This window comes from Acomys russatus, chromosome 24 (genome assembly GCF_903995435.1).
Source record: "Acomys russatus chromosome 24, mAcoRus1.1, whole genome shotgun sequence".
Lineage (NCBI taxonomy): Eukaryota > Metazoa > Chordata > Mammalia > Rodentia > Muridae > Acomys > Acomys russatus.
This window is the reverse complement of record NC_067160.1, coordinates 10,466,269-10,487,541: the sequence shown is the minus strand read 5'-3', so window position 1 is coordinate 10,487,541 and position 21,273 is coordinate 10,466,269. Positions and strand designations below refer to the sequence as shown.

Genomic DNA, 21,273 nt, shown 5'->3' with positions numbered 1-21,273 from the left:
AAGAAGAAAAGCATATGATTGCTGTGCAGCAAGAAATCAAAGCCCAGTGCCGCCGACTGCATTGTCCTGGATGACAGTAATCACGAAGAAGAAGAAGAAGAAGAAGAAGAAGAAGAAGAAGAAGAAGAAGAAGAAGAAGAAGAAGAAGAAGAAGAAGAAGAAGAAGAAGAAGAAGAAGAAGAAGAAGAAGAAGAAAAGAAAATTGTGCAGTGTAGCCATTTGGGCCAGCATTCTTTTTTTTCAATGCCTGGTAGGGCTTCAATTCCTGTGATAAAACACCATGACCAAAAAAAGTCACCTGGAGAGGAAAGGGATTATTTTCACTTACAACCCTCAGGTCACACTCCATCACTGAGGGAAGTGAGAGCAGGAGCCCAAGGCAGGAACCTGGAGGCAGGAACTGAAGCAAAGGCCATGGCAGATGTCTGCTGACTGGCTTGCTCAGTATGCTTTCTTATATAGCCCAGAACCAGCTACATACCCAGGGCAATCTGATAGAGGCATTTTCTCAATTAAGATTCCCTCTTCCCAGATGGCACCAGCTTGTGTCAAGTTGACACAAACACTAGCCAGCATAGTATCTGTTTTAGAACCAGTTTCTCCAGCCTTCTGTTACTCTCATTAATGAATTCAATATATTGTCCTACACTCTCACTTTACACTTTTGCAAAGTTGGGTTTTTAAAAAAGTATTTACTTCTTTTATCTGCAATTATTGTGTGTGTGTGTGTGTGTGTGTGTGTGTGTGTGTGTGTGTGTGTGTGCCTGAAGGTATGCACATGAGGGTACAGGTGCCCAAGGAGGCCAGAGACTTTGGGCTTCCTAGATTTGGAGTTATAAGTCACTGTGAGCAGCTTGATGTGGGTGTGAGGAACCACACTCAGGCCTCTGCAGGAGGCACATCCTCTTAACTCCTGAGCCATCTCTCCAGCCGCCAAAGCTATGCCTCCAACTTTTTGAAAATGTGTCCTCTGACACTACAAATGTCCACTAAATGTCTGCAGGCGCCAAACAGTGTGACAGGCATTGGAGCTATATGTGCAAAAACAACAAAGAAGAGTCCCTCTGTGCTTCTGGAACTTACTGTATGGATGAGGGTGAGGTGGGGCATGCCTAGAGCTTACTGTATGGAAGGGGTGGGGTGGGATGTTCCTGGAGCTTACTGTATGTGATGGTGGGGACGTGAGTTCTCTGACTCCTCAAATAAGTGCTCCATGGGACGAAAGGAACTGTACTTCTGGTTCTACACTTTAAGAAATCAATCCTGAGGAATGTCCCAAAAATGAAGAGAACAAAGACATTTTTAAAATGTGCGTTCCATCCAGAAGCAATTCATAAGATAGAATGGGGAATTTTAAGCTATAGATGCACAGTTCCAGAATCACAAAGAATAGAACACTTCCTGACAGAACTTGAGAATGCTTGATTCTTAAAATCTAAATGATGAGCAGTTAAAAACACTAAAATGAGAACAAACAGACAACAAAACCCTAAACAACAACAACAACACTCAAACAAAATACAAAAACAAAACAAATAAACAAACAAATCCAAGACCAAAGGCTGGAGACTGTAGTTTGGTTGGTAGAGAACTCGCCTACTACGAAGCCCTGGGTTGGATGTCTTGATTTACATGCACTAGACTCGGTGGCAGGTGCATGTAATCCCCGCACATGGGAGTGGTGGTGTGGGAGGTGGACAAGGAGTTCAAGTTTATTCTAGAGAGCCTGGGGTCAACTAGGGAGCTACCCCAGACCCCAAAAAACTGAAACAAAATAAAGGTAAACCAGGTTCAAAACACTTTGCTTTATTTCCTTTGTTTGCTGTTATAAATGCATGCTTCATCTATAAACACAGAGCTATGGGTATACATCTTCCAAGTGCAGGTACTCCACTGGCAACCAGCCCATGAAGCCATGACAAAAATCAGATATAATGGACCAGATAGGGTGTCACATGACTTTAATCCCAACTCCTGGGAGACAGGGGTGGGCAGATTGCTGTGAGTTCGAGGCCAGCTTAGTCCACATAGCAAGTTCTAGGACAGCTATAGCTGCATAATGGAGAGAACTTCACTTTTAAAAATCAAATATAAGATTCACAAAAAAAGAATGTAGGAAAAAAAAAGAATTGAGGGTTGAGGTGATAGCTCAGTAGGTGAAGTGCTTGCTACATAAGCATACAACTTGTTTTTGACTCCCCAGAATATGTAATAACAATGCTGGGTGAAGGATCACACATTGGTAATTCTAGCACTGTGAAGACAGAGACAGACAGCTCACTGGCCAGCCAGCACAGCCTGCTTGTTGAGTCCCAGGTCAATGAGAGACCCTGACACTATCTCTAAAAACAAGGTGGGTGATACTTGAGGCATCAAAGCTGACACTGTCTCCTGGCCTCTACATGAATAAGTGCATGAGTGTTTGTATACACACACACACACACACACACACACACTTTAATCTTCCTACTTGTCCTTGGCTCTGGAGAGAAACCTCTAAATCCTTGAAATGTCTGATAAATGAATCTGTGTGCTTGGAAACGCTGGGTCCACCAGATAACAACAATATGATTTAGAGTGGTGCTTTGAGACACACAGGCAGTATGATTTAGGGGCATGTGTAGGGTGTCTTGGGCCACATGGTGTCATCTGACCTGTAGAAGAACAGACATTCGCTAAGTGGATGGATGGCCAACTAGATAAAGTTGTGATAAAGTTGGGGCTTTGTGATAAAACCCCACTTAAGATTTTAGATACTAAGGTTCAGGCCCTGGTGGACAAAACTTTATGTACACTGTGGCATTTCATGGTCACCCCATTCTTTATGTCTTTCCAGCTAGTCATTAAAACAGAGGGTGATCTTGGGAACCCCAAAGCAACGGTCAGTGTGAGAAACAAAGACAGTATTGTAGACTATATTTCTTAACTCTGCGTTCACATACTAATTCTTAGGTTCCTGTGTCTTTACGAAAAAATCACCATAATCAAAAATTGATGCTGGATGGGCTTTGTTTAAACTATATCTATAACAGTGTTTATTAAGTATTACATAAAGCAGGGAGCTACCAAGTTTAAAAAAAAATCTCAAAAGTTCAACAACAGTTAGGATGACTAATTTGACTACTTGGTCAGCCTACATGGTGGCCAGGTAGGTGGCAGTATGTCATTTCTGGACGTCTCTGGAAGAGGTTAGTATGTGAGTCTAGACTGAGTAAAGGTCATCACCGCTCCTGAGAGTCTGGACACACAGGAGGGGTAGGGGGAGTTCGCTATCTAAGCTAGGCTGTTCCACCTTGTCCTGCCCCGAGAGACTGGCACAGCTGGTTCTGTCTTTGACCTCTGTGGTTCCTGTGCCCAGACTGATGCAGCCACCAGCTTTCTTGGCTCTTCAGCTTGTACATGGAGGTCAATGAACTCCGGCTCCATAATCTCAGGGGTGATGCTCTTGCCCTGTCTGTCTATCTGTCTGTCTGTTTCCCTCTCTCTCTCTCTCTCTCTCTCTCTCTCTCTCTCTCTCTCTCTCTCTCTCTCTCTCTCTCAATAAAATAATTTAAAACTTAAAGCATAGGACCAGAGTTTCTTTTCTTGATGCCTTGATATGACTCCTTCTACTAGATGAAGGGGAATTATAAAATATATAAAAATTTTCCCTTTACTTTGGTTGCTCAGACACTCCAAGCAAAGCTCTTGATTGTAAGTTTTATCTTTGGGACACACTTCAGATTAGAATTTGTTGACTTGGTTTTTTTCTCCTGTTCCTTTTTCCTTGGTAAGCCTCTCAGGACATCACGGTATAGGACATGCCATAACCACTTGCAACATTTGTTCACTTACATTTTTATACTTTCTGTCAAGATGTTTTTGTTTGTTATCTTATCATTGCTGTCTTTTTTATTTTATTAATTTATTCAGATTACAACTCAATTGTTATCTCATCACTTGTATCCTCCCGTTCCTCCCTCCTTCCCTCTTTCACCCTACTCCCCTCCCCTAACACTGCTGTCTTGAGAGAAGCTTCTACTATGTGTCCTAGTTTATCCTCAAACTCCCCATCTCCTGCGTCAGCCTCCTGAGGTAAGGCTATAAGCATATGGTACCACTCTTGCCTCTCAAAAGGGTTAAGTTCTTTTGGTACTGATTGAGCAGGATTAGAAGGAAGATGAAGAATTTAAATCTTGAAAAAATATACAAATGTGGATTAAAAATGGTTTCCTAAATAGACTACTTGGTGAAAGCCTTGCATGGATTGTGGAGAAAGGTATTGTTTAGCGGTAGGACAAGAAACCTAAAATGGCAAGGAAGAGGAATCTAACACGCAGTAGCCTACAGCTAACATCAAACGATATTAGAATAATAAAGCAGCAGGCTAGAGTCTCACGGAGAGAGTAATAAAAAAAAATAAGTACAGCAAAGACACTGCGAAAGACAAACCATGCGGCGTGAGCCAGGCAAGGCTGAGGAGGCATGGCGGCATAAGACTTGGGCCCGCAGTGTGCATGAAGTTGTTTGGATCTTAGGCTGCCTGATTTCGAAGGTTTCTGGTGCATTCTAGACCATACTACTGTCACAAACCTAAGTCAAAGCCACACATTCAGGGACCCAGGGCTGCTAATAGAATCTCTTTATAAACTCTGTCATTTATGAGCAACTTGAAGTTAAAAAAAAAAATCACAGCTAAATCTACCTCAGCAAATTGTTGGGAAACATAATCTATAGGTGGGCCTTTGTGCACGTCCAAGATGAACAATTAATTGAGACGTAACATAATCCTGGGATGTAACCTCATCTGTTTGTCTCCAATTACTTAGAGTAAGTGTAGGCAAAAGATAGCCTATAGGTCAAATTCTTATTACCAACTTTTTTTTATAAATAAAGCTTTATTAAAACAGAACCATGTTTACTTTCTACTATAACAATGGAGCTGAAAAGTTACAGCTGATACTATATTGCCACGAAGTCCCAAATATTTACTAGTTAAATCTTTACAGAAAATAAGTTTAGCAATCTTTGGATTAGAGCAGTTGTTCTCAACTTGTGGGTCGCAACCTCTTTGCGGTTGCCTGAGACCATCAGAAAAATGTAGATATTTATATTATGATTCATAACAGTGGCAAAATTATAGTTATGAAATATCAAAAAATTATGGTTGGGGGTCCCTACAAAATGAGGAACTGTATTAAAGGGTCACAGCGTTAGGAAGGTTGAGGACCACTGGTCTGGAGCCGCCTGTGGGCAAGGTTATCACCTGCTGAAATGCTAAAGGATAATAATAAATTAATTAATAATAAATAGATGTAATTGATCTATAATTCAGAAAGTGGAGTTCCTGGAGTTATAATCTTCTCTCCTAAGGAAACACTGTAATGCTAGAAAGTTTAGGTACCAGGCAAGTAGCAGGGTATATAATCGGGACAAATACATGTCCTGCTTGTCACGGAACCATCACCCTTTAATTAAACATGCCATCCTGGGGCAATAACAGTGCCTTCTTCCACTCTCACAAATTCACATCTTTATGCTCTAAAATGAATCTATACAAAGCATAATGAATGAATTGCGCTGGGCGTGGCTGGTGGCGCACATCTGTGATCCCAGCACTAAGGAGACTGAGGCAGAAGATCTCGACCAGCAACAAAGAGAGAGCCGGGATACAGACTTGGTGGTGGGGGACACGGGGAAAGGAGCGAGGGAGGGAGAGAGAAGCAGAGAGGGAGACAGGGAGAGAAGAGAAATCCATTCAAATACATAGTTATTTGTCACCAAGTACCCAGAGCTGCAGCAATCGGAACCAAAAAGCAGCAGATGAAACCATAAACTAAGGAAAACACAATTCACATTGTATTCATGGTTTGTGCAAGCTCTGAATCGTAGTTTTATTTACTTTATAAACTTTGCTACACAAACTCAATTTTGGTTTTATTATGTGAGTACAAAATGAATATAGATTAAGGATGTGCAGTCCGGTACATGAATAGAGAGTTTTCTCAGGGAAGTAGCAGCAGTGGCTTCTCAGTCAGTGAAACTGGTTTTGACGTTGATCAGCCTGGTGACTGCACGCTGGGGAAACTGCAGATGCTAAGTGAGATGCCCCCTGCTTGTTCTTTGGAAAAGCTTCAGGGAGGGAAGTCTTTGACTTGGATATTTATCAAATGGTGGTTCGTTTGGATCCTCTCTGTTCTTTTCAATTAAAAACAACTCTCAAAAACAAACCTATAATCAAGTAGATATTGCTGCCACAAAAAAAAAAAAATTTACAACTAAGTAATCATCAATTTCAAACTTTTGTTGCCAGGTGGTTTAATCCCAGCACTTGGGAGGGAGGCAGGTGGATCACTGTGAGTTGGAGGCCAGCCTGGTTTAGAGAGAGTTCCAGACAGCTGTATCAAAACCAAACCAAACCAAACAAACAAACAAAAACAAAACAACAAAGAATATTTTATTAATATTTACTTTTTATAAGAGGGCTACTCAAGAAGGCCAAAGGCTGCCTTAAATGACCATCCACTCTCCCTCTCTCTACACAAATTCTTCTCTTATGTTAATGAGCATTATGTGTGTTTACTCAGTCTGCACTTAGGAAGAACTTAATGCTTCAGGCACTGTGATGGGCCCTGGAAGTATGAAGGGATATAAATGCCCTGTCCTTAAGAAAGCCACAATATATTACAGTACAGATCAGAGAGCTACACACACACACACACACACACACACACACACACACACACACACACAGAGTCATGCAGGACAGCGATCAGATCCTCATGTAAACTATGTCCTAGCAGGTGAGTAGCCTGCTCCCGCCAAGCAGAGAGGCAGTTTTCCAGGCTGAGGCGCGAGACCGCGCCATTCTGACAGTAAGTAAAGAATAAATAACCCAAGAGCGTTTAATAGAACTTACTTCAATAAAGGGACTAACATGGGGGCACGTCCTGTAACAATAAAGAGCAAAGAATGGTAAAGTACCCAGTGGCTAGTAACTCTGAAAGCAGCTAATGCTCTGAGGAACACGGAGAGAATGGAGCAAGGGAGGAAGTGGTGGTGGTGGCTTCCTCAAGGAGCTAAAACCCCATAGGGAAGGACCGCAGGAGAACCCAGCCCCCTTTTTAACTGAGACTAACAATGGGACAGTAGCACCTCTGTTTCATAAGTTCTGTGTTGCTCTTTGCAGTGTGTGTGACTCAACTGGAAGCCAGAGGCTAAAACAGCCCAAGTATTACGCTGTGTAGAGATCAGGCTTCAAGGGCACTGAAACAGAGAGTAAACCAACAAGACAAGGTATGAAAGTGGGATTGAAGGCAAAAGTCAGTGTGGACAGTGCTACATTTTAGCCAAGCTCCAAACAGTTCTGATAAAGAAATCCCCAGCCAGTGCTCCAGAGGAGGCTATGCTCAAAAGACCTGACGCCCCTCTGTATTCCAGAATACAACCAGTCTCTAACCTCATGGCTCCCATAAATGCGCTCTACGTAATGCAGATGACACCCCTATAAAAGCCAAGCACCTTTCCTTCTCTTTGACATGGTCCCCGTGGGTGAGCGTCTCCCCTGCTGCAGGAGCCTGGATAGTGTCTTCTTCAGTGCCCAATGCACCTCGTTTTTCACAGAGACCCTAAGTGCAAAACTAGAGATCCAAACACACACAGAGACTGATCATACAGAGGTGAATAGATATGAAAGAAATGACTAGAACAAAGATGGCCCCAGAGAGGACAGACACAAGTTAACCTGGAAACAGAAGCAGTGCCTTGAAGGTTAGGATATGAACACCATTGCCTGGGCAGCGGACAACCACAAAATTAGGAAAAGCAGGTGCGTGATTAGGAAGATAAGTGGAAGCCATATTAATAACTTATTGAAGAGAATTCTCTGTTTGTAGGCAAAGGTTGGAATCAGGAGACAATCCCAGGCGAGACATTAGAAAAGAGCACTAGGGAGAAGAACCAGAAATGATGTTTGAACACACACACACATACACACACATACACACACACACATACATACACACACACATACACACACACACACACACACACACACACACACACACACACACACACACACACACCAGAACGTGGAGTTGTATGAATACAGAAGGTGAGGAAAAGCCTGGAAACTGCTCTGTGGTTTGAAGCATGAGCTATGCCATGGCAATTGCTATAGAATAGTATTATATAAGTTGTAGTAATTTTTAAAAAGTATAGTAAATTAAAATATTACTAATTGCTATAGAAAAATCCAGAAGTATGAGAAACCTGGGACCAGACATGACAGAGGTGGTCAGCAGGGACTTGGGTTCAGTAGTGACCAATGTGTTGTGTGAGTTGTGTTAATATGTTAGTGGATACTTACTAACAAGTGAGTTAAGGTGGTTTGTAGCTAAAAAAAAAAAATGCACATTTGATTCCTAATAAAGAAAGTTAGTATATGAATAATAATGCGATGTATTAATATTATAGATTGACTATGTGTGCATGTTTATGGAAAATGCTCATGTAGGTGATCATCAGAGGATTTTAAAAGTATACCTTCTATTTTGTATTCTAAAAAACACTTGAAAGAAAACTAAACTTGGCTTCCTTGTAGACGTAACATTAAAAAACAAAAGAGGAAAATAGAAAGGAAGAGATGGAGCCCGGTGCTGTGGCACACACCTGTAATCCTAGCACTCAGGGAGGCAGAGGCAGGCAGATCTCTGTGAGTTCGAGGCCAGCCTGGTCTACAAAGTCCAGGACAGCCAAGGCTGTCTTGGGGGTGGGGGTGGGGCGGTGGGAAGTAAAAGAAAGAAAGAAAATAAAATAGAAGGTGATGGAAAAGGAAGCCCTAGGAAATATTTATAATCCACTTATGAAGGAGAGGGTAGGATCACAGGCAGGCTCAGGACAACTGGACGACACTCCTCATTGCTTGCCACTTTCCTCAGCTGTAGGGCACAAGAATCCCTCGCAGCCATTGGCTTCACTGAGGGTTAATGCACACAAAGACCAAGAAGTTAGGGCTCCTGCTATCCTTCCTCTGAGTGCTACCAGAAGAGACTTGATACCCTATGAGCATATACAAGGGGAGGAGGTCCCCATCAGTCACAGACATAGGGGAGGGGAGTAAGGGGAAAATGGGAGGGAGGGAGGAATGGGAGGATACAAGGGATGGGATAACCACTGAGATGTAATATAAATGAATTAATAAAAAATATTTTTAAAAAAGAAATTAGAGCTCATGTGAAAATGCAGTGTGTGTAGCTAGCTCTGCTTCGTTTCATAAATGGCCTCTAGAAAGTAGCCCTGGAGTCACAGGCGTAGCTGCAGAGGACCTGTTAGCTTGCTGGACGAGGAAATAGCTGCTAGCCATCAAGATGATCATTACAGAGAGAACACTGGGAAATAGCGAAACGGTGGTGCCTGGGGGAACTAAGGCTGCAATTTCTACATTCACTTTCCTTGCTCAAGATCCAAAAGACACAGAGCGAATAGTAAGTGCATTAGCTGGAGGGAGCTGAGGGAAGCAACAGGAATCACTCAGAAGGTTCCAGGATGGAATAGCATTAAGCTGACTCCCTTCGCGTCAAAAGAGTAAGCATTTCCTGATGTTGACAGCCGCGTCTAGCTAAGAGTCTTGTTTTGGTTTCTTAACAGAAAAGCCATTGACAAAGTCACTTAAATCAATTGACAAAAACACTTAGGAAAAGCAAAAGGTAGTGAGATATTAACTGTGACATGTGACTATCTAGAAAGACATTTGTTTATTGTTTCTATTTTTGGTACCCAGGAAACGTATCAGCTTAAACCCGAATGCCCAGAGACTATGACTACGGAGCCCAGAAGCCCCCATGAGGAGACACTTTCCTCTGTGGCAAAGTGTGTGAAGAGGAGCATCTTCCTGAGAAGGTGAGGTGACAGTTTTAAAATTGAACAACAGAGAAGCCTTATCCTATTATCCTATCCAATACCAAACTATTGCAAAATGGCAGAAATCCAGACTGCGCACTTCTGTTGTAGAGATGGACAAACAGCCCCCAAAGAACAATGCTGTGAGCTCAGAAACAGTCAGGCATGCAAGGGCGCTTAGGATGATACAGATGTGCCTGCAAATTAGAGGGAATCATTCCAAGACAAGGTTTTACACACACACACACACACACACACACACACACACACACACACACACACAGAGAGAGAGAGAGAGAGAGAGAGAGAGAGAGAGAGAGAACCAAGTTTACATGTACCACCAAAAACAAAACAAATAACTCTATAGGGGAGGTTAAGACAGGAGGATCATAAATGTGAGGCCAACCTGGGCTACATAGTAAGACCTAGCCTCAAAGGCAATCAATACAAGATAAATACTGTGTGTGTGTGTGTGTGGGGGGGGGGGTATTGTGTGTGTATCACTGCTATAACTGGAAGCCAAAACTTTTATTAACAAAACCTTAAAGCACAAATGAAAAAGAGGTACCGACTAACATGGCACATTAAAATTATGATAACACAGAAACCAAGAGGTAGCTGTTGGGAGGCTATTTGCATGTGAGCCTGGGGTGCACAGCTGTGTGTGGATCAGGATTGCAAGGCCCTGGCCTCTCTTTACCCAGATCACCTCTCAGAATTGACTTACAGATTGCAGAGATGACAGAGTAGCATTCCTTCCTCCCAGACACATGGTAGGCTTACTACCGCTTAGTAAAAAAAGGACTGTGCTGCTCACTCTTTCCTGTTGTTCTGACAAAATATCCCACAAGAGGAATTTATTTTGGCTTAAAGTGTGTGGGGCCATAGCCCATCGTGGTGGGGGAAGACGTGGATTCAGGCAGAGAAGGCTTGGTGTTATGGGAGAGAGAGAGGCCAAGGGTTACACCGTATTCACAGCCAGAAAGCAAAGGGTGACCAGGAAGTGGAGCTGAGCTGTAAAAGACCTGCTTCCAGCAGCCAACTTCCTCCAGGAAGGCTGGACTTCCTAAAGGCTCCTCCGCCTTCCCAAAACAGTGCCAGCAGCAGACAGAGGACTGTGCGTTCAAGTGCGCGAGCCTATGGAGGGCATTCAAAGCACACAAGGGACCTATTCCCGCAGACCAGTGTGCTTCTTCAAGACACGGCCTGTTGCCATGTCTCCCAAGCGCAGGAAGCAGCACCATTGCTGCGGCTGATAGTACAAGGCTTTCCTTTGTTCCTGTAAGCACAGGCCTCGTGTTTTAGCCCCAGCTGCACACTCAAACACTCCGAGCCAGCCCTTGCTGCTGCACTTTTATCTTGGAGTCGTTCATCCTTTGCATGGCTAGACTACAGCTGCCCACATCTTCTAGGCTGTTGGAACTGTACTTCCTACACTCTCATCTGCTTATTTGAAAGCTTCTACCTCCTGTGATTAAATAATTGAACACGAATGTGCCTGGATTTTACATTGTAGGGCCACGCCCCCCCACGCCCCCACACCCCCACGGCCCCCATGCCCCTGCCCCCACATCCCCCTATGCCCCCATGCCCCCCACGCACCCCCATGCCTCCTCCTACCCCCCACACCCCCCACATCCCCCACATCCCCCCACATCCCCCTATGCCCCCCCATGCACCCCACGCCTCCCCCTACCCCCCACACCTCCCCACATCCTCCTATGCCCCCATGCCCCCCCACATCCCCCTATGCCCCCATGCCCCCCACGCACCCCCACGCCTCCCCCTACCCCCACACCCCCTACAGCCCCCACACCCCCCACAGCCCCCACGTTCCCAATGCCCCCCACGCCCCCCCCAGGATTGGTTAGATATTGCCCCACTGCCCTCTAACACTGAGTGCAGCTAAGAAGTCTAACATCAAAGTGAACTTTTCTCCAAGTGTCATGAGTTTTTGCCTAGATGCCCACAGATTTGAGGGAGATTTTTTCTCCTATCTTTAAATTCCATTAGCATCAAATGTATCTCAGTGCTGAGCAGTGAGCACTGACTTCTCCTGAGTAGCGTTCTTTCAATCTGTAAATCCAACTTTGACTTTATTTCAATAAAATGTCCTAGAGTTATAGATTCTGAAAGCCTTTTCCTGTTCCATTTGTCGTGTTCTCTTCAGAGACAGCGAGTTATCCGCATTTTGAACTTTCATTGTGATTCCATTCTTACCGTTCTCTTTCTTATAATTTCCTTTTTTCCATCTCATTTTCAATTGTTCCTTGTGCTCCTTGAAGCATTTAGAGCTGCCTTTCATTTTCTTTCTTGCTTTCTAAAAATGTAATATCCATTTCCTTCTTCCAAACTCTACCAATGAAGTATTCTGTCTCCTCCTCCTCTTCCTCCCTCCTCCTCTTCTTCTCCCTCCTCCTCTTCTTCTCCCTCCTCCTCTTCCTCTCCTGCTCCTCCTCTTCCTCCCCTCCTCTTCCTCCTCATCCCCTCTTCCTCCCCTCCTCCTCTTCCTCCCCCTCCTCCTCCCCTCCTCCTCTTTCTCTTCCCTCTCCCCTCCTCCTTTTACTTTTCCTTCTTACATAATTCTTACTTCTTTGTAGCTCCTTTTTGAACACTTTTTTTTTCCAGATAGAGTATGTTATCTTTAATATCATTTTATGAAAAACCTTTATCAATGTTTCTGGGATGTGCCCTGTGCCTAGCCTTTGGTTTTCACATTCATTTTATGGCATCTTTGCAGACATCCTAGGCTCTTTGTGATATGCTAATTTTTATGAATTATGGCAGAGAGATTTTCTAAAACAGGAGTCTAGCATGTGCAAGCCAAGTTTGAGTTACCACTTACTGTATAAATCAAGCTTTATTGGCATATAGCCATGCACATTCTAATGCATTGTCTATGACTGATTTTACTCTATAGTGGCAGAATTGAGTGACTGTGCCAGAGACTGCATAAGCCAGGAAATATAAGGTATTATAGAAAAGGCTGCTAGCTCCTGATTCAGGAAATCAACTCAGTTCTATTCACTGGCTACCACTGACAGAAATGTGCAGCGTTAGTGAGGTAGCTTTCTCTCTCAGAGAGATGTTAGTGATTTCTCTCCATTGCGAAAGACAACTTAGGACCCAGCTTGTGGCCCTGATTTGTTTCTAACAAGCTTTGGTCTAACCTCAAAATCTTATTCTGTCTTCTCAAACACTTCTTAGACCTGCTTTAACAATGGATTGGTTCCCTCCAGAGTTGAGTTTAAGAGAACCTGCCTTTGTCTAATATGCTACAAGGGATGAATTATTCCACCTCTTATAAAGTTAAAATAGGTTTAAACTAGGGATCCAACTTTTTTCTTTTTTCCCCAATTACCAGCACCTGCAGAATAACCCATCATTCTCCAGCCTTGTTTATTAATGTTTCCTTTGTTATCTAAATGAATCAAATGCAAGGTGAATAACTAACTTGAGAATGGAATTTGCATATTGACCACAAACTTCCAGGGTCACAGATACAACTGTACAAAAAGTAACCTACATTTGTTTCTACAAGTCAACTGAAATCTCTTCTTGAGCCTTAATTCTGCTCATTTTGATAGAAGACAAAACAGAGTACCACAGTGAAATGCAGCCACGTCAGTTTTTCTCAGAGTTTCAGATTTAAATTCAGATCTGGTAAATCGAGTCCAGGACAGTCAGCTACACAGAGAAACCCTGTCTCAAAAAACCAACAAATAAAAGAAAAAATAAATAAATAAATTCAGATCTGGAAACTTTAGCATGTGACCTGCAACCTCCTGGGTGTTCTAGATTTCTTCCCTGCTAAAGAGTGACACTTGATGGGCCCCAGCACAGTCCTCCCTGGTCCCACAGTCTAGGATGTAGTGCCCCACATCCTCCAGCCTGACCAGGAAGGGGCCTTCTTCAGGTACCACCAGGCTTCCATGTTAGCATCTATTAGGCATGGGGGCAATTACATTTGTCTTTTATGCTTCTCAGAGGCTTTACAAAGCCTATAGGGCACGCACTGTCCCCTGGCTTCCACAACACTGGCAGCTCTCTGACCTTTCCTTGCCTTGTATCTCAGGACACTTTTAGCCATCATCTACTGCCCCCTCCACTAGCACTAAATAAGGGGCAACCTGGGGAAGGCCAGAACTAGGGGACAGCGTAAGGAAGACCAGAGCCTGGGGACAGTGTGAGGAAGACCAGAGCCTGGGGACAGTGTGAGGAAGACCAGAGCCTGGGGACAGTGTGAAAGAGACCAGAGCCTGGGGACAGTGTGAGGAAGACCAGGGCCTGGGGACAGTGTGAAAGAGACCAGAGCCTGGGGACAGTGTGAGGAAGACCAGGGCCTGGGGACAGTGTGAGGAAGACCAGAGCCTGGGACAGTGTGAGGAAGACCAGAGCCTGGGGACAGTGTGAGGAAGACCAGAGCTGAGGACAGTGTGTGAGGAAGACCAGAGCCTGGGACAGTGTGAGGAAGACCAGAGCCTGGGACAGTGTGAGGAAGACCAGAGCCTGGGGACAGTGTGAGGAAGACCAGAGCTGAGGACAGTGTGTGAGGAAGACCAGAGCCTGGGACAGTGTGAGGAAGACCAGAGCTGGGAACAGTGTGTGAGGAAGACCAGAGCCTGGGGACAGTGTGAGGAAGACCAGAGCTGGGGACAGTGTGTGAGGAAGACCAGAGCCTGGGACAGTGTATGAGGAAGACCAGAGCTGGGAACAGTGTGTGAAGAAGATCAGAGCCTGGGGACAGTGTGAGGAAGACCAGAGCCTGGGGACAGTGTGAGGAAGACCAGAGCCTGGGGACAGTGTGAGGAAGACCCACTGCATTACACATAAAGCGCTCTCCTAGTCTGGCTGACCCACATGGGATCTTCTGGAACTTTATCTAATCTTTCCCTACTGTCGTGTTTTTATCATTACCTTTAGTTATGATTCATTTAGCCTGTAGTTTAGAAAATCTTGGCTCTTCCAAATGAATTTTTTTAGTGTACGCATGTGCGTGTACATTTGTGTGTGAGTGTGGGGGGTGCGTGCACGTGGAGTAGAGGATAGTATCAGGTGTTGTTCATACTTTTTTTTTTCTTTTTGAGACAGAATCTCTTACTGGCTTGCTGAGTGGGCCCTAGGGACCCAGCACTCTGCCTTCGCAGTGCGGAGAGCGTGAGTGCAAGGCAGTAGCCCCAGCTTTTTTGTGGAGTCCTATGAGTCCTACAGATCAAACTCGGCTCCACTCAAGAGAAGCACTCTACTCACCATGCACTCTCCCCGCCCGGGGGATAACGTTCGAGAAGAACACAACCACAAACTTTTAAGCTACACTTGGAATTTAGCTATTTCTTTCTTGCTTTTGATATAATTCCTCTCCTGAAACTTTTCACGGGTGTCTGTGGAAGTAGGTAGGGCTGTGAGAAGGACTTCGTCACACACCTTTATACAAAGCTTTTTCCTTTTGCTTTGCCCCTTGTATGTATGTATGTATGTATGTATACACACACACACACACACACACACACACACACACACACATATCAAGGAGTTAATTAGTTTCAAGAGCATTTAAATAGGTTTTTGGGCAGAATCTCACTCACTGTTTCTTTTTGTTGCCCTTTAAACAATATTTATGGCTATTAGTACATGTTTATATTCCTATATGAATTTTCAGAACTAAAAATCATGTAGTCAGGTTTTACATATATGCATCTATATATTCTAAATGATCTACGCTAAGTTTACAATACTCGGTACAGTTTTAGCCTTAGATTCCTGTTCTTTGAGGGAAACAACCTTAAAGCAAAGACAGTATCTTTTCTAAGTTCAACATAGTAAAATACCATTTTCTGAGATATTTAAATAGCTCTTAAATGCTAGACAACTCTTGGTCTTCCGAGTGAGTTCTCAGCAAAGAAACCAAGTTGCTGCTGAAGACCTTGCTTAGACGGACGAAAACCATTATTTTCAATATTATTAGTTTCTTTTTCCAATTGATTTCTCCCAGACAGCCCCAAAGGCTACAGCAGACCTAAAAGCTTGGCCACAAATCACTGCAATGTGCCAGGCCACAGCCTCTGTATTTCTAGGTTTTGGAATACAAGGAGATTCTGGGGTGAGGGGAGACACCTTCTCTGCGTAGGCTGCTCTGGGCTGGTGAGCACAGCCCGGCCCGGAGGGTGCAGGAACAGTCTGCCCAGGAGCTGAGGGGACGTCCCCCCCTGGTCCTTGGCTTGTTTCCTGAGTGACAGCGCACACACATATGAGAGGAGTCTGCCCCCTGCTGGGTAAACAGGAGGGGGCGCGGCTCCATTGGCTGTCTCTTCTGATTTGATTGTCTGACGCTGGGGAGTCATTTACCTGTTAGATACAGGGAATTGAATGGGAGCGCCAAGGTCTGTATCCGCTTAAAGGGACTAGTTTCCAGGGTGGGGACAGGGTAAAATGAAAAACACATCTAAAGGAAAGAGCCCCCCCCTCCCTTTTTTTAAAATAAAACTGTTCCCTCATGTGCCGGTGTGAACACAGCTGCTCTGCTCTCAAGTTTAACTGCAGATAAAGTCAGCTTCCTTCCACTCAGTCTTTGACTCCACGTGGAAAAGAAGGTAACTTACTGGTGATTCAATGTCTTCTAGAAGTAAAACGGAACAGCGTTCACATTTCAACAGAGTTTGGGCCCGATGCATTATTTTCTTGACGATCTTTTCCAGGTCCGTCTGCTCTTCGAAGAGGTCGTTGACCACCTCTAACAAAGCCTGGAGACAGAGACGGGTGTGTTTAAGAGGTGTGAGGCTGAAGCATCAGCTTTTCCTCCCTCAAAACTCCATGCAACATTTTCTCTAATAACAAATATTTCACGTGGCTAATTTTTAAAACACTTAACGGCTGTTCTAGCAGGGCTCTGCAATAACATGTTCTAACCTAACCTCACTCTGGGAAACTACACGCAAAGAATTGTCAGGGTAACAGCCACCTTGCTGTCATTACATGGAGGTGTTTTACCCACTACAATGGTTTTTCTTCAGTATGACTGAGTACAAAACCAACATTTTATAAATAATAAGTACTTGAATCTCTCCAGAGCATATTTATTTCAGAAAACTCCAAAGCAGCCTTTCTTCACTATTAAGAAAAATTAGCTTCATGGCTCCACTTGAGGCCTATTTTCACTAACACACATCTCTCCCAGAATTCTGAAAGAATAATACAGATAAATGCGCGCACACACACACACACACACATTTATATCTTCACACTAATCTCTCTGTACCAGAAGACGAAATAGTTCCTCACTCCCAACTGTCCAGTAGAACATTTAGATATTACTATGTATCTCAGGAAAGAAACTCTCATTAAAATTGCTGTTAAAATGGCAGGTTGAAAGGCACATAAATTAATGGGGGGAAATTTAAATGACAAGTTGAACACTGTGTACGCATTTCAAAATTAAGTGTCAACAGCCTATTATTCTCTCTATCCAAGGGAGCTTGCAATTTATGCTTCGAAGTAATATTTGTTTGGATGTTTAAATGACTTTTCCCCCCAGAACTTTCAGAATAACAGGCTGTTTACAGGTGGTAGAAATAAAGCTTCTTTCAGAGCCACCAGAGAAATTACATGGCCACTGAATCTGCTTGTTCTCACAAAAGGAGTCCATGAATCTACAGGTTCAAACACACTCATCACGGTGTTGACCAACAGCCCAGGGGCATGACTGATTGTCACCTTCAGGAATGAATTTTATTTGTCCTGAAATACTTTGAAACAAAATTTCTTCTATGACTCTCCCGAGATAGAGAGGGCATTTGAATGAGTTAAGGGGTCTGTTAAGTGACCCTGGTTGATGCGGTTACTAGGTTACTAGAAGGACCAAAATTCCCGGGGAGCATCCTCTCTGAAGACAAAGAAAGACCACGGCTGTGGATACGAATCACATCATCCCATGATTCCAAAGCAAAGGGGAGACACCAGGCTGCAAATACTATGCCAACTGAAGCCAGTCTCTTTGGCATTCCGACAGCAAACTGCTGTGAGGAGTTGGTGCGCTGTAACTTCATGTTCAAAGACATTAGATGGAAGACAAGTCTCCCCCAGGGAAGAACACACAATTGGTTATCCAGCGCCAAGTAGCCATGAAAGTGTACATACAAGGAACATGATAGAGACTGAGCAGGTTGTGTTTGTGTGTTTGGAAATGGAAATATGTATAAACAGATATGTATGTAACAATTCATGAAAAACGGAGGCCATAAATCTGAAAGACAGCCAGGTGCGCGGGGGTGGGGGGTTAATATGGGAGAGTTTAAAGGGAAGAAATTGAAGGGAGAAATGATCTTATTATAATCCCCCAAAATAAAAGAAATAATTTCTTCAAAGGGAGACAATTGTCTGAGTAATTACAAGCAAATTCCCTGTTATTAAGGGGAAAACATCATTACCTTAATCACTCAGATTATTTCTTCAGATGGATCATATTAACGGAATAATTATTTAACTTTTCAATTTGTTAAGATTGCATGGCGGGCCTCCGGGCCCTCGCCATGAGAACATTCCTCTCAAAGGAGAAACTGATACCCCCAAAGCCCTGCACTGACAAAGCATAGTGTAGTAACTTTATTCTTGCTAATTAAAAATTGCTGCTTTGCTAACGAATGGGGAAAGTTTTACAAATAGCAAAAAGGCTAGCTCCAGAAGAGGAGGGAAAGTGAGGAAGTCAGGAAAGTCAAACAGTTGGACAGGCCATAGACAGAGTCCACAAGGGGACATGCCGCTTCTTACTGTCACTTCTGTGGAGGAAACAGCTGTGTGCCCCCTTCTCTTTCTTCTCCTCTTGTCCCTGCTGCTCTCTCTCGTCCACACATTCTTCCTAGATTACCTCACAGGTCTCCCGCCTTTACATCATCTCCACTCCGAACTATTACACTCCCTCAAACTTAGCTCCGCGTTCCAAGTATTTGCTGTCCACAAACCTGTGCGTGAGCCCTAGGTCCCCTTCCCTGCTCCCCACATCAGCAAGCCCTGCATGTCATCACTGATTCGGAACGCCAGCTGCCTTGTCTCTTGACTTCAATAGTCTTCTAACTCCTCTCCCAGCCTCAGTCTCCTTATCTTACCCTGCTCAGCCCTTCACTGCTTTCCGGGAGGCCAGGTTATTGCCTTTTTAAAGTGAATCCAATCAGCTCTAAATCTCCTCGTTGCCTTCCGTCACACTTAGAACGAACAGTTCCCGGCATGCCCGTGGGCATTTCCGCCCACTAGACGCTGGTTCACGTCCTTATCTTCGCTTGCTTGTCTTTCATCCTCTCCTTTTATCCCTCTATCGTCCCTGTCCCCCAGCAGACACAGGGTCTTTGCACCTGCTGGGCCCCTGGTCTGAGTATTCTGCACGGGGCTTCACATGGCTTGGCCTCTCATTTCATTCTGCTTCTATCACCTCCTTATAGGTGATACCTTTTATCAGCTTCTGAAAATAAATGTCTGTTTAATTCACCCCGTCCACAACAGTGCCCACCCCTTTCTTTCACTTTCTTTTGGTTTATAATGCTTATCACTATCTGACACTGTGGTTTTACCTTCATTTCCCCCCTACTATTTATTGTCCTCACTAGAAGAGTTCTGTAAGGACGGTGTCTCAGGAGAACCACACACACTACATATTTATTCAATGAGTAAGTGAACTGTACCATCCACAAGGATGAAAAGACTGTCTTAATACAATAAGAATTCTCTCTTAAGGAATTCATAATGCAATTGTAGAAGGGTGTCATCATCAAATATTATAATAGTGTGTTGGGCACCTGCATTAGAACAAGGAAAAAACAGGAAGTGGAGAAGGGAAAATTATCTGGGTCCTGAAGACTACGAGAGGGAGGCAGTTGGCAGCGGGAAGGGAGAAGAGGCGTTGGAGACAGAGGAGGATGTGGGTAGAAGTGTGATGAAGCCATGGAAACATATTGCTGGAGTAGCAAATGAAGGGAATACATAAGCAAGACATGGTTCTAAAGATGCAAAGGAAACCCAGTTAGAGAAAAGGTGTGCTATGCCATGCTAAGGAAGGTGGCTGCGTAGTCGGTGGTGTTCATCTGTTTGTTATGTAATAGTCATTATCATAATGCTTGGTAAATATACCTTAATCCATTTGATTGGCTGAGGAATTTAATCCTTGTTGTTGTTGTTAACATTTTCTTAGTTGAGTGTGTTTCTGGGTTGCAACAATGATCGTCATATTTTTAAATGTAGAGTGAAATTTGATCTCTGGTTGATAATTTAATGTTGTATGAGTTTACTGCTTGATTTTACAGTTCCTGAAGATAATATAAGATCACTGCCTCTTATGTCACTTGATATCCTACAAAACAGTGCTCGTGTGATTGTCCTACATGCCTTGTGTTGCTTCTTCTAGAAAAAGTTTCAAACACAATCTGCAAGGGGAAGTGAAGTCAGGTTGGCAGCAAACTGTGCTTCTTGAAGGAACTAACCCTGTAAACCCATCAGCAAATGCTGCCGCTTCGAAGCTACAAGCACCAAGGCTGTGTGTCTGCCGCCACATGGTACAGGTGTGAGATGCACTTCCTTTTTAAAAGAAACCAGTTCTTTTCCCCAGAAAACAACAACAGAGAATTTGTATTTACTTGTCTCTATAACTCCCGTATTCTTTAAAGGGATGTTCAGCCCTGGCATTGCCGGACTGAAACAAACAAACAAAGAAAGCCCATATAAGCATCATCTGCTACTTTTAAAGATGGAGTGACTCACAGAAGCCAGGAAGGCCACAAGTTCGAAGCCACTCACCCTGCTTCTTTCATACTCCTTCCTCGAGGCAGCGAAGAGCTGAGCATTGGCTATGGCGATCCCACAGAATGGAAGATACATCTGCATGACCTAGGGCACAGAACACATTAAGAACATTAGTGCATCGCCGTAAGCCAAAAGCCCACACTTCTTGCCTTTCAGTCAGGTGAACCAGGTGGGAGTTGAGTTGTTCACACTCTCAGCTTTGGGGCACACTACTCAGAGTGTAGATTAGCCTTTAACGGGGGAATTCACATCGATGAAAACATAAGGTGGGTGAAGCAAAAATTCCAAGAGCCATAATACAGAAACTATGCTCGCTATATCTTGTATTCAATCTCCGAAAGACATCAAGCGAAGAAGAGAACTGCAGTGTCCCTAGGATTCAAAGCATGTACTCATGTTTGTACTTAGAGGTGACTGAAGTGACCCCAGGGTGGCCTGCCAGCTACCAGGCTCAAGCAGGCCTCCAAGGGGGCAACTTGTATCAACTTAGGGTCTCAAGACCGAATGGATCTGCTGGGATCCACTACCAGGTAAATATGATTAAGCAAGAAGGCAAACTGGGATGGCTCTGCAGCAACTTGTTTGAGGAAAGGCTCAGAGGCCATGAGAGGA

The 21,273-nt window shown here is 43.9% G+C and overlaps 1 protein-coding gene across 1 annotated transcript in view; it reads right to left on the bottom strand.

Annotated features, from left to right (window-relative positions):
* Pde11a (phosphodiesterase 11A) overlaps positions 1-20,742 on the bottom strand; it is a 223,530-nt gene extending 202,788 nt beyond the window's left edge. The window contains exons 1-2 of the mRNA XM_051167077.1: positions 20,656-20,742; positions 16,479-16,619 (exon numbers count right to left, since the gene is read on the bottom strand). Coding sequence (XP_051023034.1) covers positions 16,479-16,619; positions 20,656-20,742 — 228 coding nt within the window. The remainder of the gene's footprint in view (positions 1-16,478; positions 16,620-20,655) is intronic.
* Between the last annotated feature and the right edge of the window lie 531 nt (positions 20,743-21,273).